Source organism: Hydra vulgaris, chromosome 03, assembly GCF_038396675.1.
Source record: "Hydra vulgaris chromosome 03, alternate assembly HydraT2T_AEP".
Lineage (NCBI taxonomy): Eukaryota > Metazoa > Cnidaria > Hydrozoa > Anthoathecata > Hydridae > Hydra > Hydra vulgaris.
In genome coordinates, this window is record NC_088922.1 from 63,171,313 (window position 1) to 63,198,270 (window position 26,958).

General features: G+C 26.7%; 1 protein-coding gene across 1 annotated transcript; it reads left to right on the top strand.

Annotated features, from left to right (window-relative positions):
• The first annotated feature begins 648 nt into the window (after positions 1-648).
• Positions 649-26,689, top strand: LOC105848266 (uncharacterized). The gene is made up of 9 exons (XM_065793960.1): positions 649-811; positions 8,822-8,906; positions 20,896-21,064; positions 22,067-22,146; positions 22,226-22,405; positions 23,565-23,633; positions 25,097-25,209; positions 25,316-25,412; positions 26,438-26,689. Exons 1-9 carry the CDS (start codon positions 714-716, stop codon positions 26,558-26,560), a joined length of 1,014 nt encoding a protein of 337 aa, XP_065650032.1. The 5' UTR covers positions 649-713; the 3' UTR covers positions 26,561-26,689.
• Positions 26,690-26,958: the final 269 nt, after the last annotated feature.

Consider the following 26,958-nt stretch of genomic DNA (forward strand, 5'->3'; position numbering starts at 1 on the left):
CCCTACAATTTAAAAATGTTTTTTTAAATCACTGGCTATCAAAGTAATGAATCGAAGTAATCAGCCTTTAAATTATGGTCAGCATTCAGAAATGCCTACTATACTGCCAATCTAAAAATATTTAAGGTCAGCAAAAAATCGACAACCTTTGAATCTATGTTTTTTGGTAACACCTTCATGTCAAGTTTTTTTTGCCAACCTGATGCTGACCTCTAACAGTTTTAGATTGGTAGAAAATTGCCAACCTCAATTTTCCTAATTCCAAGGATTAATGTATATATATATATATATATATATATATATATATATATATATATATATATATATATATATATATATATATATATATATATATATATATATATATATATATATGTTGCATGAGTTGTATAAATCTGAGCCCTCAGAATTAGGAAAACTGAAGTCAGCAATTTATTGCCAACTTTAAACTGTTGAGGTCAACCTCAGATTGGCCAAAAAAAATTTGAAACAAAGAGGTTACCATAAAACATAGAAACAAGGTTGGCATTTTTTTGCACTTTGAGGTTGACAGTGAGGTTGCCATTGCCAAATGTTGACCCTAATTCCTAGGGCTAATAAGTATGATATATTTAAGTGAGAGTTGTATTAAGATATAAATGTAATTGTTTTATTTTGAAGTTACTTTGTGTAGCACATAAAATTGTTTTTAAGCTAAATTTATTCTTAAAAACATGCCTCCAAAGAACAAAAAGTCAGCAAAAAGTAACAAATCAAAGAAGAAGAAATCTCCTGTTAAATTAGTTTTCAAAGAAGTTGTAATGGCAAAACAGTTTGTTATTTATTTAGTGAAAAATAAATTAGAAGTTATATACTATATATACATTAAATGCGTTTATAGACGCTCCCTCTCTATATATGTGTGTGGATGTATATATATATATATATATATATATATATATATATATATATATATATATATATATATATATATATATATATATATATATCTATATATATTTAAACAATTTTATAATGTATTCTACAAAATAGAGTGCTCAATGTTTTAAAAGAACAGAGCAATTATAAATTAGGAGAAAATCATTTAAGAAAATTTTTTCTCATTTAATGAGAATAAAATGAGAAAAATTTTCGTTAAGTTATTTGCTACTAATATATATATATATATATATATATATATATATATATATATATATATATATATATATATATATATATATATATATATATATATATATATATATATATATTTATATATATATATATATATATATATATATATATATATATATATATATATATATATATATTTATATATATATATATATACATATATAAATTAGTAAAAACATTTATCTAATTTTTAGTTTTCTTCAACATTGATGTTTCTCCATCAGTCGGTTCATCAGGAAGCTTCCTGATGAATCTAATGATGGAGAAACATAATGTTGAAAAAAAATAAAAATTATATAAATGTTTTTAATAATTTATTATTGCTCTGTTCTTTAAAAAAAGGTCATGTCTCCAAAAAAAAAGCCTTAGCTTATCATCTACCCAAACCATGATTTTCTACTTAATAAAAAAAAAATTTTCTAATTTTTGAAAAACCTTAGAGTTCCTTCAGGGGGTAGATGGGGCAATTTTAAGGGTGTTTTGTACTTCTTTTAAAACTGTTTATAGGGAATCTTGACATTTAAACTTGATTTTTTTTAAATATATTTATGTTTGTAAAGACTTATTTAATCTAAATAAAATGGGCTCTATTCTCAGAAAAAATTTAAAATTTATAAAAATTGTTTCAAAAAACCCTAAATATTCAGAAAAGCTCATAAAAATACACAATATTTGTAAAATTCTCTCATAAAAGCTACATTATTTTTATTTATTTTTGATATTTATTTTTGATGATTTATTTTATTTATTTTGATGATTTATTTTTGTACAATATTGATTTCTCACTTATAATCAGCTTCAGGAACTATTCTGGGAAGTATATTAGTGTGTTTGGTTTAGCTATCTAAATACTTTAATTGTCTGCTTTTAGTAACTAAAAAAATGTTTAGCACCTTTTTTCTTTTTAAAATTTCTCTAAATCTTTTTCAATGGTTTCATTTAAATTAAAATACAGCAATTCCAGTAAATTTATGAATTTTTTTATTCTTTCTTGAAGAAGTGATATTAACAAAAAAAAGTGCATAAGAAACTAGAATTTTTTTGTTCTTGTAATATGGGCTTTTTTGTAAGATATTTTATTCTTCCCGTTTCTGTTTTTTTTTGTAACTATTTGTAAAGAGAATGGTGTCCTACCTTTTTCCTCAGAATATGCTCTATTTATTAGGTCTTGAACTAACTTAACTGCTCTCTCAGAACAGTCATTAACAACATCAAGTCCCTTAAATTTTGCTCTAAATTCTTGATAAAAATCATTGAATTTCCAAAATTCTGGTGGAGTTTTCATCCATTGAGTTTCTGCATTTCCATGCCTAAGCATGTCAAAAACTAGCCACGACTTTTCTTTTATTAATGGATTCAAACTAGGAAGGTCATCTTTACTGAAGTTGAGGTTATTCAATATAGTTTAGTGCATTACCTGGTGCTCCAAGGGAAAACTGGACATCTTTGTAAACTATACAGTTCTTTTGGCCATATCACCACGTACCCTACATTCTTTATCTGCTAGGGCAAAAACTACTAAAGTAGGATCTAGAGACCAAGTATATCTGAGAATAGAGCTTGCAACAGCTTGAGAGCCAAGTAGGTTCCATTCCTCAAACCTTTTCAAAAGCCAGTAAGCCTAATAAATAATATTGATTAACATTTTGAAATACTTTAATCAATAATGAGCTTTTTAACTTATTGAAAAAATACTAAAAGACTGATACCTGCAATGGTGCCAAAGAACTTAACTCTGCTTTTAGAAACCACTCTGTATAGGAAGGACAAATGAATAAAGCCATACCAGTTATTTCTTCTTTATGTTTGTCAGTCAGGTTTTGGATTTCATTCATTAAAAGATACAATTTCAAGTAGTATAAACCTTTTCCCATAAATCTTGAATAGTGAACTAGTCCTGGTAAGTGAAATTTAAACCTATTTGATTATAGAATCATAAAAGTTCAGCTAGCTCATGGTATTCTTTTCTTATATTTCTGTCCTAAAAGGTTTTGGATATGTTATAAATTTGTAATAAATGTAACTTTTTAAAAATTAGATTAAATCGAAAATGAATAAAAATAAAAATATTACCTTTTTGAAGATCTTTAAACTAATCACATTATGGCAAAACTGGACAGCAGCTAGTTTTTGATTACATATCCATGTTCCAGGTGGTATTACTATTCTTTTCAGTTCCTTAGTTTCAGCATCTATACTATTCCAGTTTTGTTTTAGAACTTCAAATAGTTTGTTTTCTGGACCAGAAGTTTCGCGTCTTGGGTAAATCTTCCAGAAATGGGTTATGTGTCACTCAATTACATGATGTCTACATGCAATCAACAACAAGGGACGTTGAACTTGTTGAATTAACCTCATGCAAGTACCTCGCCATTTTCTTGTATTTGTTAAAGTTGTGTCAAAACAGAGACATTTAACCTTATCTTTTAATCCAAATAATTCCATCAATTCTACAATAGCTTGCTTTTGATTCATCCCTGAACTAGAATCTATTGGAGGAATGCGAAGCAGTTCTGTTTTCACATCAATCCTTACCAAAACTGCAGTTCTATTATTTTTAAATTGCTTTCCCTTCGTTAATTCATTTACTATTAGTCTAATTCATTTACTATTAGTCTCAATCATTCTTATAATTCTCCTGACGGATTTCTATTTAACTTTGATGTGCATCTTTTACTTCTTACTTATAATTCTACTGACGGATTTCTATTTAACTTTGATGTGTATCTTTTGCTTCTTGCTACAGAATACTCATATATTTTATCTCTACTTCCAAGACATCCTTTTCTCTCACTAAGCTGGTATTTTAAGAAAGCAATATCTTCCTCTTTGTCTTTCACTTTTCTTATTTTATCTCTTAATATTTCTTCAAACATAACATGAGGATGTTCTCCAATTTAAAATACTTTATTCATTTGTTCTTCAAACAAATGTCTTTTTAATTTCAGCAGGATTTGTTCTGTATCTTTGATCTTTTAATTTCATCCATTCTTTTAACAATTTCTTAATTTTAATCCTATAAAAATGTTATTTGACAGCATATTTATGGAATAAACATGGATAATAATAATTTATATTGAAAGTATTACTTTAGCTTTTGTATTGTAAGCACTTTAAATCCACCAAGTATCCAAGAAACCATTAGTTTGGACAGTATGCAGCATTCAGACTGATCAACTGGACAATTAGGTATAAAAGAAAAACTTTTGTTAGGACAACCTACTAAGAACTTCACATTTTCTTCACACTTTGATTTTCGTAGAAAGAGATAATTGAATAATTTCTTTAGCAGTTGCACATTTTTTTTGCTGGAAGTTTTTTGATTAACTTTTTAACTAAAAATATTTTATCCAATCTAGTACTTCGAACTTTCTTTTTTGGTGGCATTTTAAATTATTTAAGTATTTTAAAAAAATTAATATAAAATATATTTCAAGAAAACTTATTAATTACTAAAAAATTTAAAACTTTATTTAAAAAATGTACAGTGTAAAAATATTTTTATTTGTTAAATATTCGTGGATTTTAGGGTTTTTTAAAACAAATTTTTTGAGTTTTTAATTTTTTTTTTTAGAGTATAGCCCATTTTATTTAGATTAAATAAGCCTTGACAAACATAACTATAAAAAAAATCAAAAATTTTAATGTCAAGACTTCCTACAAACAGTTTTAAAAATGGTACATAACGCCCTAAAAATTGCCTCTGAAGGGACCCTTAGGATTTTCAAAAATTTAAAAAAAAAAATTTTTTAGTACTAAATCATGGTTTGGGCAAATAATAAGCCAGAGCTCCTTTTTTTTTGGAGACATGACCTTTTTTTGTTTATATGTGTGTGTGTTTATATATATATTCATACATACATATATACATACATACATACATGCATACATACATGCATACATACACACATACATACATACATACATACATACATACATAAATTGTTAGCTTTAAGAGTAAGGAAGGTAAGAAAAATCTTCTTGATAACTAATTACATCACTAATTAATACTTTTGACTTTGGTCCGACATTTCTGTGTTGTCTAAAAGCCAAAACCATTAAATTAATTATGAATTGAACATTTTTTTAATTACTGTAAAAATACAAACTTATTTGACTTTGAATCTATTTATTTTTTTAATACAAAATCTGTTTGTTTGTTTTTTCAATATTTTATACTGTATTTGTTTTTTTAATTTTTTTATTTTGTACATGCATTGACTGACAAATAGGTAGAAAATGCAAGGAGTGCTGCTACATTGACTGAAATAGGTAGAGCAAGCATGGAGTGCTGCTACATCGACTCTGTTTTTGGCTTGGGCAATCAATTTATTTTAAAAAAATATAATAAAAAAAGTTTCTGGTCTATTTTTTTAATGGTTTTGTAAATTTTTGTTAATTAGTTGTGACATTTCGAATTTCTTTCTCAATTTTCTTGTGTAGCTTACTTGGGTATTTTGTTAAACTTTGCATGTCATTTATTAGAGGAAGAAGGGGAAGATATTTTTGTTTACTAATTTTAGAAAGAAGAAAATTATATTTTCAGAAACATAGGAAAACGTTTTTCTGTTGGAAAAGAGAAAGGATAGGTTTAAAACAAATTATGTTTCTATTTCTATTTTGCTTTTTTTTTTTCTATTTTTATTTCTATGTTAAAGCCACTAAGGGCATAAATGTATTTAGAGCAACATAAAATTCTATCAGTAAAAAGTTTTTTGAGAGAATAAATGTAATGATGAAAAAATAAACTTTCTTAAGTCATAAATTTCAATTTTTAAAGCCATCTTTTTTGATTATGTCAAGTTAGACTTTATTATTAAAGCATCATCATTTTGAAGAACTCCTTGTCAAAATAAAGTAAAAATGAAAAACTGTAACTTTTGAATAAATTATTAATATCAAATTTATTAAATGTCCCTTTATTACTGATCTTTAAAAAACAATTGACCAAAAATCAAAATATACAAAAATAATATAAAAATTAAAAAAAAATTACAATATTTATAAAATGTTTTACAGATTATATTCCTTGTATTTATATTGGTTTATAATTTTTATTTAAAATTTTTCTTTTTTTAAATAAATACTTCAGTTCTATATCTAAGTTTATTTAAGATTTTGATCAGTTTTTATTTAAGACGTGTTTATCTAAAGTAAGAAGTTGCTCAAGATTATCAAGTTTTTAGCTTTTTTTAAAGCTTAATGAAAAAAACATGGAAGCCAGTATATACCATAAAGTGCATGACTTTATGGTATAAATTAGTTTCCATGTCTTTTGTATAAAACTGTCATTATTGAAGAGTTTAAGATCAGATCAGTAATGACTGATTTTATAATGATGCTATTATTAGAAAGATTAGTATTTAAGGTTTATAAGCGCCTACTCATACTTACAAATAAATAGGACTTGATGACAGATTTTTTTTCTTTTAGGTTGTTTTGCCCTAGTATATCAAAAATAAAATGTCCAAATACTTACTTTTTTTGATTAACACCATGCTTCTATGTATTTCCAATATTTTTTTGAAGTGTTAGTACTAGGTAACTTTGTTTCAACAAATTAATTTTTTTTCCAGATAATTTTCTTAACTTTTAGTTTTTCTAGGTTTCCAAAACACTTTCCATACATACAAGTATAGGTATATATTTTTGTAATATGTTTGTTTTTTTAGCTTTTTCATTCATCACTCAAATAAAAGTAAATAAAAGTTTGAAAAAAAATTGAATACTACTCAGGTAAAAGCAAAATTAAGAAATAAATAAGGGAAAATATATTCAGGATTTTTTTTTCAGATCTTTTAGCTGAACAATTTTACAGATTTTTAAAATATGACCTGGATGATCCATGATTTTTCCTAAGTATGGCAACTGAATGGACTTAATTTTGACTCACTGATTTTTTGGTCAAACCTGATTGAATGCGATGAGCAATAATTTTTTTATAAGGATTTTTCTTTCCAAAGAATATAATTTTGATACCCAGGTATTTGTATCTTTATGCTTTACATAAAAGACTTTTCTTTATGGATCCAATCTGATTTATTACACTATTCCTAATCTCCACTTAATCTCTCAACTGGATTTTCTATTTTCTAGACCAGGGGTATCTAACCTTTTTACAGTGAGGACCATTATTTTATTCTGGCATAAACATAAGGTCCAAAAATATAAATTCCAAAAAATTCAATTATTTAAACTTGAAGCTTTTTAAGTTTAAACAAACTTAAAAAAATTTACTTCATGTGAAACTTGGCATTGTCAATACCAAATTGTTCTTTAAATTTGTCCTAACTTGCATCATGTTTTATTTAAAAATGGCTGCTATTTAGAATTTAGACATGTTTTATAGTTTGCGTTTTATTATATCTAAATGCGGATTTTTAATTTGTATTAAAGTATATTGATAACAGTTGGTAGGTACAATGGAAATTATGTTTATAGGAATAAAAATTTTTAAATATTTAAAATTGATATGTGGGCCACATCTTAGAACATTGAGGGCCATTCTGTTGCCTACGGGCCTTGCATCAGGCAACCCTGCTCTAGGCAAATGTCACTAATCTAACCACTGTCTTGTCCATTCTTTCTAGATAAAGTATATCATCAAGCTTTGTTTTATTGGCATCATACACATAGCGCATATAGCTTCTGCAACTTATGATGGACATCTTGATATTAGAGAAGTAGAGATTCTTGATATTAAAGAATAGAGTTCTAATATTAACCCCAGGAAAATCGGACTCTTACAATTCATGCCTCCACTGCTCTACTTCCTGATTCTATCATATCTCCTGAATAATGAAACCATTTATTTCTTTTTCCTCGTTCAGTACTTTTTTCTTTTGATTCAAAATTGTTGTCCACTATATATTATAATTGAATGAAGACTGGTCTAGAATTTATTTTATTATTTGATTTGTTCTAGCATATCCCTAATAAATGCAGTTGCACAAGATATTTATATACATATATATATATATATATATATATATATATATATATATATATATATATATATATATATATATATATATATATATATACACATATATATATATATACATATATATATACATATATATATACACACACACACACACAACCCTCGGAATTAGGAAAAAAGGAGGTCGGTGATAATTTGCCTGCCTCAATCTTTTAGGTCTTACCCATAAAACATAGAAACTTGGTTAGTAATTGCCAAATCCCAACCCTAATTCCGAGGAATATATATATATATATATATATATATATATATATATATATATATATATATATATATATATATATATATATATATATATATAAATTATGTCAGTGTATTCTACAAATAGAGTGCTCAATGTTCTTAAAGAACAGAGCAATAATAAATTAGTAAAAACACTTATCTAACTTTTATCTGCAACATTATGTTTCACCATCAGTAGGTTCATCAGGAAGAATTCTTTTTTCTTCCTGATGAACCTACTGATGGTGTAACATAATGTTGAAGATAAAAGTTAGATGAGTGTTTTTACTAATTTATATATATGTATATATGGTATATTTGCTAAAAGAGCAACTTTTAGCAAAATTATTCTTTTATTTTATTTTATTTTTTTGATAGATTAATAGGATATTTTTTGAGTTTTATAAATGTTTTCATACTTAGGCTAGAGGTAAAAGAACAACATATTAATGAAATGAAGAAATATCTTGATGAACTTAAGCTTCAAAATGAACACCAAAAACAAAAAGTAAGAAAATCAAATGCAAACATGGCACTATATGCAATATACTTCTATTCATCTTTTTTTATTTTAAGATTAGCAGTCCAAACTGTCAAAAGTATAAGTCTCTCACAAATGTTTGTAGTAGCATTATATATTTATGTAAGTATGCGTGTATGCATGTATGTATGTGCGTATATATGTATATAAATGTGTATGTGTGTAAATATATATATGTGTGTGCGTGTGTGTGTGTGTGTGTGTGTGTGTGTGTGTGTGTGTGTGTGTGTGTGTGTGTGTGTGTGTATATATATATATATTTATGTATGTATGTATGTATATGTAGAAGTGCATTTGGAATACCAGTTTGTTTTTTAGGAATTAGTAGGATAACATATCGTACATGTTTTGTCTATTATTTTTATAATAATAAAACTGGTGATCTTCAATTTGCTCTCATTTAATTCTAACCTATATAAATATTTTGTAAATAAAAAATAGTATACATTAGTAATGTTAACAACGAATAAATTAAGTTTGAAACGGAATCACGCACAGAATAGAAAAACTCAATTTTTAGTTACTAGATAAATAAACTTTAGTTCCTCAAAAAATATAAGTTATTATTATTTTTTTTTAAATGATGTTTTAAGCATTAGTAAAGCTTTCCAGAAAGTTACAGGATTCCACTATGTATCATAGAGTCACAGCAATCTTTTAAATCCAGTTCATGAATGATCACATACAGAAGTCACGCACGGAAGTTGCAAATTTGTTAATTTCATGTTGATATTTTTTAGAAAATAAATTGCTTGTGAGTATTTTAAGTGAAATATTATACTTCTACGACTCATATTTAGTATATTTTCAATGAGAAATGGCAGTTATCAATTATCTCCAGCTTAATTATAGCGTTTTGAAAATTGTTGTTTATTTTCAAACAGTAGCGATATTATTTCACAAAAAAAATAGTATGATCAAAATATGTTTTTTTAATTTATTCAGGCAGCCTAAAATATGATTAAAATATTTTTGTTATAAATGTTTTTTAAGAAAATCATAATAGTATATTTATTGCCTTAAGTCTCAGCTTTTAATTGCTAAAACAAAGAAAAAGAAAAAATCCCCATAAGTAAACTAAAATCAGTAAAAATATCAAGATGACATACTGTTTTTATTAATAATTTACTTCATGTACTATTTGACCTTGTGTTTCTGAAAAAACGACACAGGTGGCATTTATATTAATTGAGATAATTGAGTATTCCAAATATGCTACACTTCCTATACACTAAAAACATAAAAGGATTTTGATTAAAATGCGTTGAATAAGAATATGAGAATGAAGTCATAAGAATAATAAAAATGCCAAAGTAGCAAAACTACATAAAAAATGGACCATCAATGACTGCAAATTTGTTCTAAAACTTTGGTTTCAAGAGAAGATTGTTATTCTGAAAATAAATTGTTGAATGTATGATAAAATAGTGTGTATTATTGACTGTAAAACATGGTAGATGTAGTGTTGATGTGTGGGGTTGTTTTTGTTGGAATGCCACAGGTGACATGTAAAATGACATGTGAAAATATCATGACATAGAAAAATATCATCTGTGATGTGTCACCTAAATGAGGGAATAATGACAAAAGTAATTTTCTTAGACACTTACAAAGTCATGCTTTACCTTCGGAAAATTGGTTTAATGGGAGTCATTTATTATTTTAGAAGAGTATGACTTAAAGCTAAAAGCCAAAACATATTCTTCAGAAAATTGTAAGTTAGTTGTAAGTTAAAATTGCAAGTTATTTGACTGAGTTTAAAAATGATCAAATATTGAATAGAATGATTTAGCCTTCCCAATCACATGATCTCTCTTGTATCAGATTGTTATGAGAGGAATTAAAGGTAATGTTGAAAACTAATGCCTAATGATGTAAACTTATTATGGCAAAAAATTGACTTCGACAAATCAGATAAGTCATTAAGTAGAAAGCCAAGAATATGTATTGCAGTTATTGTTGCTAAGGATGATTAATAGGCAAGTAAATTATAAACTTATGTAATGAGACTTTATAATAATTTTTATTATAAAGTCTCATTACAATAAAATAAAAAAATCAATATAATAAAAAAATTAATATTGTTTTAAAAGATCTCTAGTCAGAGTTGTAAACTTTTTTTGACAGAGCTCTGTCTATCAATAAAGGTTTACAACTCATTAACTAGAATTCAAAACTTTTCAAAAGTTGTTTTAGTTTTATTCTTAGAGTTGTGATCTAAGCAATCTAAAGAAATAAAAAGTTGAACTTTTTATTTGATATATAAGCATTTTTTATAAATTTTTAAACTTTTGTCATTTGTAACAATTTTTGACAAAATTTGATGTAAAAAACTCTAGTTCTTGTTACATACTTTGCTAAAAGCGTGTTAATTTTGCAGGTGATCAAAATATCTTTGAATAGCAGTAAATTAAATAATATTACACAGTTGAGTTACGACTCTATTATATATATGTAATAACTTTTTTTAAAGTATTAAATTTTCCTATTTTGATTATTATTGTAAAAAGATTATTAATACAAGTTTTTAAACAGCATGAATAAGATAAAAATAAGTTTTTAAATCGCATGGTCAAGGTAAAAAATATGTTTTTAAACAGTATGATTAAGATAAAAAATAAGTTTTTAAACAGCATGATAATAATAATAATAATAATAATAATAGTTAATGCTGATGAGATAAAGTGCCAGGAAATATCTATGATGGTATTTATTAATTAGTGTTCAGTTTTAAATAAAAAAGTGTTAATAATAAGCTTTCTTGATTTTCGTCTTGTTTGCTATTGCTTTTAAATCGACCGGTTGCAAGTTTGATTTAAAGCTGTTAAGTGTAATTGATTGAATGACTTCTGCTGGTAGACTATTCCATCCATAAACAACTCTATTGCTGAAAAAATATTGCCTTTTCATACAATTTATAACCAATTCAGGTTTCAATCTACGTTTCGCTCCTCTAATGTTAGATGCTGCACCTGATGAGCAAATAGAGTTCATTGCTTGATTTTGTTTAATATTAATCTTTTCAATACCTTTATATATCTTGAATTGCTGGATCGAGTCACCTCTTAGCCGCCGAGTCTCTAAAGTTGTCATATCCAAAATTTCTAATCTTTTTTTGTACTCAAGATGTCCTAGTTCCGGTATCATTTTGGTTGCTCTTCGTTGAACTTTTTCTAGTTCATTAACATATTTTGTATAATACAGACTTCGTGCTTGAATCGAATACTCTAAATTCGGTCCAACATATGTACAATACAGTGTTTTTATTAGATCTTTATCCTTGTACTTGAATGTATTATTTAGTAGTGAGAGCATACTATTTGCTTTACAGGCTGAATATTTTACTTGTTTGGCCCATTTCAAATCACTTGATATATAAACACCTATGTCTTTTTCTAGTTTTGACTTTTCAATTTCCATTAATGTATTGTTATTAGTCATAAAATAAGAATATTCTTTATTATTTGAACCAAAGTGCATAATTTTACATTTTTCAAAATTTAATCCTAATTTCTTTTTTGTATACCATTCTTCAAGTTTATTAATATCATTTTGAAACAATAGTGAATCATTTTGAGAAGAAATAGGTGCAATTATCTTGTTATCATCAGCATATAAATGACATTCATTAATAAAATTTTCTGGTAAATTGTTTATAAATACCAGAAAAAGGAGAGGACCAAAACTTTGTACAACACATCTATCGGTGTTCCATTATGAAACGCATCCGTTAAAATATCTTGGTATTCTAATAGGTTTGTTGTACAACTTTTGTCTTTCAATTATTTTTTATCAGGTATTGCATGATACAATCAGCTATTATTCTTTCCAATACTTTACATGGTATTGAAGTTAACGAAACTGGTCTGTAGTTTGATGCTTTTAATTTGCTTTCTTTTTTGAAAAGTGGCATAACATTTGCCTTTTTCCACATATCTGGTATAGTACCTGATTCAATTGATTTTTTGAACATTAAATATAATGGGTATGATATTGAATAGCATTCTTTTAAAGTATAAGGATGAACTAAATCAAGTATAAATAAGTATAAATAAATAAAGTATAAGGATGAACTAAATGCGGTAGTGGTGTAGTGGTAAAAGCGCTCGCTTCATAAGCGAGAGGTTCCGAGTTCGATCCCCACCACGTCCCTGGTAGTACCGCGCTCAACTTGTTTCTCCGCGCAGCGGCCTTGTTCGTCAAGGTTCGTGTTTCGGAGTTATAGAGTTGAGAGAGGGTTATAACCACTATTAAGTAGCCTCCTCATCTGTAGTGGCCTTCTCGGCCTTGAGGAGGTGAATAAAAAAAATAAAAAATAAAAAAAATCAAAACCGACCGACTTATCAAGTGCTTCAAGTCTAGTTTGAACACCATTTTGTGTTATTAGAACTGTCTAATAACAAATTTGAAGGTATATTATGCAATTCAATAATGCTTGTATTATAGTCATTAACATACACAGAGTGGAAATGATTAAGGTAAAAAATAAGTTTTTAAACAGCTTAATTAAGGTAAAAATATGTTGATATGAGTAAGTTCCTTTGAAAGCAGGAACATTTTTAAATTGTTTAGTAAGTTTTTATATGTAAAAACAGCTGTTTCGGTTTCATAAATAAAATGAAATCTAAAAATAAATTATAACATAAATCAGATAAATCCAATAACATAAATATGTAAAAAAAAATTTTAACAAATCGTTTTCTATATACATATTATATATATAATTTTCTATTAAAAAAATCTATTATAGCCAATTTTTACAAATTTTTATTGATTAAACATTTGCAAATTTTTATTGAAATTGACTTTTTACAACTGAGCTAGTTTCATTATTTTTAATTAAAAGTCCATTATTTTTTAGGATATAAAAAATTGTTTGAAAAAATCATAAACCAAACATAAATCCACTTTGGCAATAAAATGCTAACCTAATGGTTCTAAAGTTTTAGAATTAGTAACAAAAAGTCTTTTGGTGTCAAAGTTTGATTTCAAATAGGCCATTGAGAGACAGGTTATAACTCTTTATTGTACTAATGTTGTTTTTTTATGAATACACAGGTTTTTTAAATTAAACTTTAAATACAATTAAAAAACTTTGTCACAAATTGGAAATTTAAAAATTTTTAAGTTTGTCACAAATTGGAAATGAGTAAAAAAAAAACGCAAGTTATGTTTGGTTTAAATTGGTAAAGATTTTAAATATTGTTCATTAAAAAACTCACCTATTTTTAATAATGGTTGTCTGCATCATCAGTAAAATTATGGATCTTCTGAACTTATTGATATTTATCTTTTAGAATAAGTATGATTTTTGAAACATAATTAAATGCCTGACTTAATATTGTGAGTTAGATTATATAACACAGTAGTGTATTTTTTCATTAAATTTTTCTCCAAAAATGTTTCAAAGTTAATAAACACTGTTTGAATAGGATTTTTTTTAATCAAATAATATAAGTTGTTTGTTAACTTTACAAGAAATTCATCAAGGCATTTACCTACTGTTTCTAAGGAGCACCTTTGCCAGTTTTCTATCATTGTTTATAAGTTATTTTATATTATTAAGTCCCTACCAAATTCATTTTTTATCATATGATTTTTTTGTCCATGAAAAAAAGCTTCATTGACTATGCTCTAAAGTAACAGTTTGCAGCTTTCTATTAACAATCTTTGAATGAATTGAGAAAGGGTCATAATATGCTCTATGTTATGTTGAATAGTGTTTAATAATTTTGTTTACTATGAGTACAAATTGTAGTCAGAATAATATTTGTTATTTTACTTTTTGAAGTTAGAAGAATGTCTTTATTTAATATTTCCAAATTTTTGACTGGCAGTACTTATTTTTATAACAATCTAATTTAGGTTCAATGTATATTTGGGTGGCCATTTAAACAACTTTTTTTCAATGTCTGTTTTTGTTTCAACCCTCTAAATGTTTTCTATATAATAAAATAATACTAGAATTAAAAAAATATTTTTAGGGGCAGCTCAAGACCCTTAAACATGAGACGGATCCCTATAATATTCAAAAAATTAGTTCTCCTAAAGTTTATCATGTTGTGTCTCAAAAGAAGGGAAATTTTATAAAAACTTCAAAAATGATTATCATTTTACGAAAAAATTATTTTAGGTTACACTGCCTAGAAAATTACATTTTTACACTAAAAACTAAAATTATGCATTTTTACAAAAAAAAATTATTTTTTATGTTTTCGCCAGACTTTTTGCTGTACATCTGAAGAGATCAGATTAAATTTGGATTCATCACTCCAAATTACTTTCTTCCAGTATTCGATAGACTTGTCCTTATACTTTTTTGCTAATAATAAATAATGACTTTGTTTCATATGTCTTAGAGTCAAATTGGGTTTTTTGCGACATACTCTACTATGAAATCCTTGCTCTCTAATTTATATTTCAGATAGTTTGAGCTGAAATCTTAATTTTGTGGTCATTTTTTCAACTTTGTCTGCAATCTTTTGAGCAGCTTCAAATCTGTTTTTCTTTACTTGTAAAATAATGTTTCTATCAGTAGCAGCAGATGTTTTTCTTTTACGGCTCCTTCCTGCTTTTTTTTAATGTTGTCGACAGTTCAAAAAGGGATTCCAGTCTGTTTATTAGCTTCTCTGTAGGTCTTGCCACTATTTACCAAATCCACAACTTTTTCTTTTTTAACATCTTCGCTTCCTTCAAGGCTGCAGGCAGCCACTAATTAAAGTTAGAAGCTACTGAAATAGAAAAGATGAAGATTGTAGAGCAAGATAACAATTGACAGACGACTTAAAGGATCGCAAATTATATGAATTAGGAAAGCAAGATGAAGGAAGCGAATTCCAAAGAGCTGATGTTCGAGGAAAAAAACTAGACGAATAAGCGTTTTTGGAGCACTTAGGAACAGTCACAGAAAAAGGATGACACTTAATTGAATGACGAGTAACACAAGAATGATGAAAAGCAGGTTAAACTATGGTTAAACATGAAAGAGCAGGTTTAACTATGTTTACAATGCGTTTTTGCACCTTGTATAAAAGAGAAAGGGCGTCATTAGAAGAACCGCCCCAGATATGGCAACAGTATTCCATACAAGGCCGGATTTTAGATTTACAGAGATAGAGAATAGAATCCGAAGTAAGAAAGTGACGAGCTCGATAAAGAACCTTAGTAGATGCTAATTTTGCAACTGATTTGATATATGGTTTCCAAGAAAGATTGGAACTAAGAGTTAATCCTAGAAGATAAAGAGTAGATGACTCATCGAGTACATCACTGTTCATAAATATAGGAAGATCTAATTTATTGCGAAAACAATTAGCTGAAAAAAATTTAGTTTTATCTGAATTAAAGTTCACCAGCCACTGTGAGCCCCATGCTGTAGCAGAAGTGAGATCCTTTTCAAGCTCAAATGCTCCCTCCAAGCAATCAGAGGGTGTTGGTTTCTTATCACGACAAGAATAAATAGTAGTATCATCAGCAAACAATGCCACTATAGATGTGAAAATATCTGGAAGATTAATGTAATTTAAAAAAAGTATAGGGCCAAAGATAGAACCTTTAGGAACTCCTGAAGTTACAGAATAAGAAGAAGTGTGCTGTCCATTGAGGACAACTTTTATACTATGATTGGAAAGGAAGGATTCAATAATCTTAAAGATGTTGCCAGATACACCAAAAGAAGTAAGCTTATGGAGAAGACCAGCATGCCAAACTTTATTAAAAGCTTTTGAAATGTCAAGAGCGATGGCCTTAACCTCTCCACCTTTATCTAATGCACGATAAAACCTATCGGTTATTACTGTTAGCAAATCAGCTGTAGAACGAGAAGATCGAAATCCATATTGATGGTCAGAAAGTAAGTTATTAGATTCAAGATGAGAAATTAAGTGTTTGTTAATTAAAGATTCAAAAACCTTGCTTATGATAGGAAGAAGACTAATGGGACGGTAGTTAGACGAATCAGATTGCTGTCCAGAATTTTTGAAGATAGGGATAACAGATGCCGCTTTCCAGCAGGCTGGAAAACAAGACTCTGATAAGCACTTGTTGAATAGTTTTGAGAGTATAGACGACAGTTCCGGAGAACACTTCTGCAAGACAATAACAGGTATGTTGTCCGGGCCACAAGCTGTAGAAGAGTCTAGGCAGGAAATCACTTTAGATATAGAAGCTGGAGTGATATGAATGTCAAGCAATGGATCAACCTGTTTGTTGGCAATATCAGGTAGAACGCAACTAGTGGAATTAAGAGATGATATTGATGAAAAGTTTTTAGCAAACAATTCAACTTTGTCTTTAGGTGAGGTGACAAAGTCTGAACTATACAAGAGAGGTGGAATTAAAGATTTGCCTTTATTATTGATATTATTAAAGATTCTCTAGAAGTCACGAGAGCCTAATTTTTGAGATGATATACGAGATTTTATGACCTAAGAATAGTGGGTTTTGGCGTTAGACAAAACTTTTTTACAATTGTTTCTAGCAGTAATAAACAGACGTCTGTTTTCTGGAGTTCTTGTTTTGCTGATAAATATGGAAGTAACGGTTTCGATTGGCAATCGCAGCAGCACTGCATGAGGAAAACCATGGAGGAGAGTGAGGCTTGTCCTGGAATCGTCAAGAGGGAACAAAAGATTCAATGCCAGCCTGAATCCAAGAAGTTATGTAAGAAGCACATTTGTCGACAGGAAGACAAAAGATTTCTACCCAAGGCCCATCACAAAGAAAATCATGGAAAGAATCCCAGTCAGCTTTACTGTAATTGTAAAAGGTTCGATAATAGGGGGATTCAGTTGATGAAGAAGAATGAGATATTAGTTTTAAAGAGATCAAACTGTGATCAGAAGCACCTAATGGTGAATGTGGAGAAACTGAGCACTGACTAGGATCAGAAACAAGACATTAGTCGAGTAGAGAAGGTAAATGATTCGGGTTGTCAGGTTAGCGAGTTGGAAAGTTGACTATTTGAGTTAGGGATTGAGAAAAGGAAAAAGTTGTGGGCTTTAATGCCTGCCGAATCACTGACACTAGAGCCAAGCCATTCACTGACACTAGAGCCAAGCCATTCACTGACACTAGAGCCAAGCCAGTGGTGAGCATTAAAGTCACCTACAACAACTATATTAGCTGATGGATAAAGAGAGAGGGCTTGGTCAATATGATCAGAAATAACATCAAAAAGAGTGCAATCTTGAGATAAAGGAAAGCGATATAGAACAAAGAGAAAGGCAATAGAGTGAAGTGATGCTAAACGAAAGCACATGAAAGAATAGTCTGTGGATTCAAATCTAGTTTCACAACAAATGGGTGAATTCTTATGAATGTAAATGCCTAGGCCAAGCATGTGACTATTGGAGTCTTTACGAATTAAAGGAAGATAACCATCAACACTAAGATCACAAGATGAGACAGCTAAACTTAAATTTGTCTCACAAAGAGCAAGTAGGTCTGGTGAACTTTGCAAGAGATAAGACTCAACAGAAGAAAAGTTACTTCGAAGACCACGAATATTAGTGAATGATAGGTTTAGAGAACTTGGTGATGATGATGGTTTTTTGTATTTTATAGTTTTTGAGACTTTATTCATTTTTAAATTAGATTGAAGGCAAAGGCTAACTAGGCTAACAAAGTTTCTTTGAGAAATTGTCCTATGTCGTTTTACAATGCACATGTTGCTATAAATTAATCAATTTTATTCAATTCATCAAAACTTGTATGTTACAAATATATTTTACATGTTACATATGAACGCATCTTATGTGTTACATATGTAAATATAATTTTAGACTTAAACTTACCAAAATTTTTTTCTTTTCCCACAAAAATTCAAAAAAATACTAAATAAAGTTTTTGTGCCATTTATTTTTTGCTTCCAATATAACACCTGTGTGCTTTTAATAAAAAACAATAATCCTTTGGTAAAATCATGCACAAATACATATAAAGATCTTCATAATAGTAGTACTCTTTGATGTACATTTACATTTTTTACAGTTTTAAAAAAACATGAGAAAACGAATAAGTTAAAAAAAAAAGCTTTAAAAAAATGCTTGTGCCATTTATTTTTTTGCCTACTGTATAACCACAATTAAGTAGCCTTCTCATCTGCAGTGGCCTTTTTGGCCTTGGGGAAGTGAATTAACAAAATATATATATATATATATATATATATATATATATATATATATATATATATATATATATATATATATATTATTTCATAATGATTATATTTATAAATAAATAACTTGACAATTGATCTATATTTCAAATTTGAAACTCATTTATATTTTTTAAAAATTTTTATAAATGATTATTTTAACAAAATTTAAAATCATTGTTATAATGATTTATCTTGTTCTACTTGGTGATATACATAGTACTCAATTGGATCATCTACCATAAAATAGAATTTAAATTAATAATACTTTTGATACGAGAATTTTATTTTTAAGTCTATATGAGTTCTAAATTGTAACAAGTTGCTTATATTTTGTCCATCTATTGCAAACAATCGAAATCAGAAAACTTGTAAAAACTTGTTGATGAATAGCCAAACACAGTTGGCTTCATTTTGTTAGTTTTTGCATTTCTCATATTTTTCCCAAAGTTATGGAGGTTATAATTTTTTCTTATAAACTTCAAAGTATTAAAAACCACTATTTTAAAGACAGAACTATTCAGAAAATGGAACAAATGAGACACTTATTGTAAGTTACAAAAAAGTTATAATGCTTTAAAACAGTCTATTTTTAAAAAGGTTGCCATGTGCAAGTATATGAAAAGATAAGGTGAAAGCTTTGTTTTCTGGAGGAAGCATATACACTTCTGACATGGCACCGTAGACGCAATACTATCGAACTAATTAAATTATTTTGCAAATACAGAGTTAAATTAAATTTGCAAAATTGTCCTAATTAACTTTTGTATTTTTTGAAATTTTCTATTTGTAATTTAACATAATATCCATCTTAACATTAATAGGTTTTTAATAGATAGCTGACTAAAATATAAAACTTGTCAGAAAGTTGACTAGAAATAAAATTTATTTTTGTAGCAATACCCAATTATAAAACTTATATGGTAAGTAAAAACTGGACAGAGATAAAAAAGTTCTTTATGATGATCCAGATTTTTTTACTTTTTTTTTTTTTTTTGCAACTAAACCTATAGCTGCAGCTCTGGATTCATTTCCTAATTAAAAGCAACAGCCATAAAATTTAGATCTTGGTTTACAATTTGGAATTCTGATTAAGAATAATATCATTGACTAAATCCAGTGCAGCATATTATAATGAATGTAAGTTGCATAGTTTTATGTGCCGAACATCTTTCAACAAATAGTTGTTTGAGCACATTTTTTATAAACCTGAAGTTCTTTTTTCACTTTGTATAAGCCCATGACATATGATTTTATAGCAAGTTTTATTATTAGTAAATTATAATTGTTGTTTCATGTTACTTGATTCAAAATTTCTGTTTCACATTAAGATTGATATTCTTATCAGTTTAGTCTTTTTAATCTAATTTAATTAATTCTAGTTTAATCTTTCGTTTTAAATCACAATAATTTTTTTATAACTAACTTTATTCTTAAGCAGCTTTATTTATGAACAACTTTTTATATTGTTTGTTATAATATTATTAGATTTAGTTTAGTATTTAATTTGTTTAATATTGACATATATATTTATTGCTATCGTTTTTACTATTAGTGTTTAGTGTCACTATCTTTATCAGTTTAATATTTGAAATCATGCTTGATAATCGTTTTTCTATTATAGCCATTGTTATTTGTGTTTGTTTTATTTTGATTACAAACTTATTTTCCATGTATTTTATTGTAAGTGAAAGTAAATATTGTTATTGTTTTTATGGTAAAAGTTAAAAAAAATTTTTAACTATTTTCCTAAAATTGTTTTTTCAATGGTTTTATACAACTTTTTGGGTTTTCTTTAAGAATTTATTACTAACAAAAGAGCAGAACATACGTATTCAGGAAGTAGTGAACCAAGCTCTTATAATTTCCAAAGAAGAAGATGCAACTGATCATATATCATTTACAAAAGTTGAGGAAGCTCTTGCTGATAAATTCAATGCTATCCAAATTAGCATAAATGATTTAGAAGGTAAATTTTTATGGTTTAAGTTAGGGAATATGAAAGTAGTCTTTTTTTTAAGTACCAGTATAATGGTCAGTTTTAATGTCTGAAACTATGAAAGTGAAATTTTGAATTATTATATTATTATTATATCAACAAAGCTAAATAAAAAAGAATTTTTAGATGCATTTTAAAAACAACATTTGTTTGTATGTCTTTTAAAAACAGCATTTGTTTGTTTGTGTTTTAAACACAGCATTTGTTTGTTTGTGTTTTAAACACAGCATTTGTTTGTGTTTTTAAAAAACAGCACCTGTTTATTTTTAGTTAGTTATTTTTTAACACTTTTTACTATGGCTTATCACTAACTTCATATTATTTGTTATTTTTTATTAAATATACATATAATACATATAATTTAATTAAATATACATATAATACCAAATATACAAATAATAACCATATTTAAATTTATTGCAGAATATAGTTCAAGGCTGTTTTTCACATCAATGATTTTGTCACAAATTGTCAACAATAATGAGGACCAAGAGTGAATAGAATTACTTAGATAGAAAAGTATCAAATCAAATTTTTTGTTACTTTTTAAGCAATTCTATTCATTTAAGCCCCTGTTGTTGCAGATAATTTGCAACATAATCATTGATGTGAAAAACAGCCTCTCGCTATATTCTGCAATAAATGCAAATATGAAGTTAAACTATATTTTAGTATGTTAATTATTAAATAATACTAATATTAAAATACTTAAATAAAGTTCAATCTTAAGTTATTTTTCTTATTGTACATTTACAACTTCTTAGGTTGTCAGTCACCTAGATTTTAGCAGCCATTATATCAAAAGGTTTTTAAGTTAGTTTTTTGCAACCCTATATTTTTCAAAGTGTTTCAAAAATAAAATAAAAACATTGCACAACTGAGATGAAAAATGAACATTCTTTTGGGTTTTGAAAATTCATGCACAAAACACAGTATGTTTTACTAAACTTTTCAGAAAAAAAATTTTTTCAGAAATGCGTAGAGAAATTGTGAAAATTGAAAAAATGACAAATGAGTTTACGAATGATCTTGAGCAGTTAAAAAACTATCAGGTTTTGCTTTCAATTAAACTTTTTTTTTTTTTTTTCTCATTACACTGACGTGAAAAAATATTTAAAAATTATTTTCAAGGCATATGGAAAACTTAAGGATCAAGCACGCATTGATGATTTGCTCCATGAAATAGAAGATATGGAAGCATCGTATAAAGAAATTGAAAATTTTTTCCAACGGAGCTTTTCTTCATACAAAAACGTTGTTATGAAGCAAAATGATGAGAGTTTAACACGACACAAAAAACTGGCTTCAGAAGTATTTTCTTATTAGTATTTCAGTTTTACAAATTATTTTGCTATTAGTTAAACAATATGCAGAACTTTAACATTTTTTTTTTTCTTGTAACTAGCCCAATTAGGAAATTGTAGTCTATAACCTGCATATTATCTCTAGTCATATAGATATGATCCCTAATTAAAGTTTCTAGATTTATTGTGATTCCTAATTAAAATCTCTAGGTTTTTTGCAATCCCTAATAAATTCCCTAATTGTTTTGCGATCCCTAATAAATTCCTTAAGTGTTTTGCAGTCCCTATTTAAATTCTGTAGGTTTTTTGTTTAACACTCTAATTATAATGATGAAAAAAAATATACTTAAATATTCAAAATCATGCAATAAAAATATGGTAAAAAATAATAGTCGAAACATACTGTTTTTACTGTAGAATTACATTTTTAATGAAGTTCAATTTTTTGCAACCATTAATTGTTTAACTCTTTTCCTCCTGATTATTATTTGTGCAAAGTGTAAGAGATGCAGAACAAAATAATTTAATTCGTATTAATGTGATTTATTCAAAGTTTGGTTGAGGAGCTTTTATTAACTTAATCACATTTATTTGTTGCAAAAGTAAAAAAAAATTAAAGGACCCAAGATTAATTGCTAAGTGGAGTTAAATTTGCCAAATTATTTCTTATCTAATAATTATATTTCTACTCGCGTGATTTTGAGCTAATACTTTGTTTTTGTTTTTTTTCCAGGCTTTTAATTCTATATTTTTACAAATAATTTTGACATTAGTATGAAGTTAAAAAAGTTTGAACTATTTCAGAAAGTTATCTTCATCATTAAAAATTAATTATACAGGCACCTGCATTTCTGTATTCAGATTTTACTTATCTAATATAAATGATCTAAATAAAAAAAGGGAAATGTCAACAAACTTTAATACAAAAATTACTTATTACAATCCATACACAAACTTCAATGTTAGAGAGTAGCTCTGGTTTAAATTAATATAAAATTGTAATTGTGTAATATTTCTTTCAAACGTTGTTTATATCACTCTAGATAAATATGTAAATTTTATGAAAATTATATAAAATATAAATATTAATTTATATAAAATATAAATATTTAAATTTTTAAAAGCAATATTTAATTATTTTTTAAATATAAAAGGTATTATTTTAGCAAGTGTTCAGTAATTTAGAAAAATACGATGAGTTGGAATTTCTTGATAATAAATGGCTTTTAAAAGAGGTAAGAACATATATACTTAAAAGGAGTTACAAAATATTATTGAATTAAATTATATTTTATAATTTTAATGTATGTTAAGTTACATGGATCAATAAGTAAACTGTATCATTTACTAGCCAACATAAACTATAAGCTTATCATCTAGCAAACAATTTCTATAGCAACAGTTACAGAAAATGATGTGCTGTGGTAATAATTTTAGGTTTTGGTCTAATTTTGCTTGGAACTTGTTTACTAAAGAGGTATTGATGACATTGTGTTACAGAGATTTCATGTTGATTGTTAATTTAAAATGTAATTTTGATAAATATACCAGTTGATGTAATTGGTTTTGTCTAGTTTAAACCTTCTATTAAGATACACAAGTTTTCTTTGTTGGCATAGTAAAGTAGGGTAGAGCAGGGTTAGTTAAGCAATTTTTACTAAATCTAACAGTTCTCATGAAGGGTGCGTCGAATTTACATAATTTTTTCGCTATTTGAAAGATAATTTAACCTGCTAAAACTTTGTTAAGAAAAAGTTATACTTTTTGATTTTTTTAAAAAGATATCGCCTAAGGTTTGCAGAGCTGCTCAACCTGCCCAGCGGGGTAAGTTGAGCAATAGTGTAGGGTAAGTTGAGCAATCAACAAATGAATAAATATACATGGTACAAAACTTGGGCGAGTCTTCAATAAAACTTTCACCAACGTAAGCATGTAATTAATTTATATAATCATAAAATATAAAAATATTGTTTTATACAATTATCTTGAACTTTTAAGTCTGATTTAAAAATTACTAGTTTTAAAAATATATATAAATAATGTATCTTAAATTCTTTTTTTTCAAAGTTGTTTCTTTGTGTTCGAAAGTTCAGGTTTTTTTTTTCAAAGCTGCTCAGCTTACCCCTACTAGACTAGGTGACACATTAGTTAGGTTTTTCAAAGAGAACAGTTTGACCTACGAAAAAACGGGTAGTTTTACTCGAAAGTCTGATAAATTGTTAAAATATCAACACTCAAGTGATGTCAGATAAGAAAAAATGATAAGCATCTAAGCAAAAAATAGCAAAACTTATTTTTTTTTTTTTTACTTTTTTGGTCAAAAATAAAAATAGCGCCCGTTTATCTTACTCATCTACTTTCCAACAATCATTAGTTGCGCATTGTGTTAACATTAATTTTCTAACTTTCATCCATTAGGTGTTTTGTCATGTGATGCGTAGTTTTTGAGATATTTTAATTGTCCAACTTGCCCCTATGCTCATATAGCCCCGCTCTACCCTTCGGCTAGGTTTGGCACATCTTGTTTTATAATCAAATTTTCTTGGTATTCGTTACACGTTAATTGCATTCAATTGCAGAAATTTTTATAAATATCATTTTCTGTTTTATTTAAAATAATCTAATAGTTATTTTGTTTCCATTTTTGTTGTTAGTATGTCTTTATTGTCATTTAAAGTAAACTTGTTTTTCATAAAAGGTTGGTATTCATCATCAGCATGTCATCAACGTAACTAAAGAACTGGAATCATTAGAAAGAACTAATGTTGCGCTAATATCTAGCTTATTTGATCAAAACAACTACGAAAATTGGTTTTTTGTTTATTTTCTTATCTATATTTTTCCATAATTCGTTATTTTGAAAATTAGTTTTGATTTTGGGACATGTGTGTGCTTACTTAACGTACTTTTTAAACAGGAATGTTGGTCAAGATCTCAAGGAAATACAAAATAATAGTGATCTTTTACTGAGTGAAGAAATAAGCAGTGAAGTAGTAGAATTCAATTTGAATCAGGTGTCTTTACAGACAAATTTATTTATAAAATATTTATACATATGCATTATTCAAAAATTTCTATGTTTGCACACAATATAATGTATAAAACTAACATAAGTGTGTATATAAAAGTTGTACAAATATTATTAATAATTTACCTAAAAAACATCTTTTTTGTAGTATATATTATAATATATTATAATGTACAATCATTATAAAATAATGCCATGCAACTATATAAATAATTTCATTATATATAATATAATTGCATGTCTAATATATTGAAATGAAATTTATGTGTGAATAAGTAAAATGCTGATATGATATGTGCGAATAAGTAAAATGCTGGTATCTTGCTTTATAATCAAATTTTCTTGGTGTCCGTTACATATATATATATATATATATATATATATATATATATATATATATATATATATATATATATATATATATATATATATATATATATATATATATATATGTATATATATATATATATATATATAGTATATGATATATAGTATATGATATATAGTATATGATATACTAATTATTGCTTTTGTATAATATTTTATTTTTATTATCTTTATTATTATTCAATATGTTTAAAAATAAATATTTAATAAATAGAATATTAGTTTAAATTATATTTAAATAAAAATGTTGCAATAAATTGTATATTATGTATTATATGTAATATAAAGTATATGTTATTTAAATGTGTAAACTAAGTTGTAGATTAAAATATACAGAAGTACAAAGTGTAGTTATATAATATAAAATAATATATAATAGTATAATACAATAATTAAGTTAATAATGCAATAATATACTAAAGATATTACACACTAACGCACACACACACCATTAAATGTGACAATAGATGTGAAAATAGTGGTAGAACTGACTCTTAGTCATGAAGTTCGGGGTTCAATCCCACTTTGCAGCTTTATAAGAACCGAGGGTAGGAGGAGGAGGGTAAATTAAGTTTAAAATGTATGTATATATAAAAAGCATTGTAAAAACAATTTATCTTTAAGCTTGATAATTCGCCACTCGATCCCTCTTTATATGTGTTAGGAACAAAGTTGGCTGTACATGGATTGGAAATTGGTGATGAAAACGCTTTTGGGGAAAATAACCACTCTTCAGCGTTTAAATAAAATTTTGAAGCAAATAATGGGTTCGAAACGGTTTACTGTAAAAATAATTAATAACATTTTTTATGTGCATTGATGTGTATATATTTTAACATAAGAGTTTTTTAATGAGTATATTTATTTTATTATTTGTTTATTGAAATGTATTTTATATATATATATATATATATATATATATATATATATATATATATATATATATATATTTATTATAATAAAATGTATTATATATATTTAAATGTATATATAGCCTGTACATCAATGTTTAATTTGCATGTACATAAGTTTCATATTTACATATGTTGGTACATTGTGTCTCACAAATATCTCAGTATTTTATACACATTTGTTGAAGGTTATTAAAAACTTTTATTAATATAAAAAAAAAGTTAGAAGTGTTT

Coding starts and splice junctions, on each gene's coding strand:
- LOC105848266 (XM_065793960.1), top strand. CDS start 714: ATGCCTCCAAAGAACAAAAAGTCAGCAAAAAGTAACAAATCAAAGAAG. Junction 8,907..20,895: donor ATGAACACCAAAAACAAAAA/GTAAGAAAATCA, acceptor GTTTTCTTTAAG/AATTTATTACTAACAAAAGA. Junction 23,634..25,096: donor ATAAATGGCTTTTAAAAGAG/GTAAGAACATAT, acceptor TTTTCATAAAAG/GTTGGTATTCATCATCAGCA.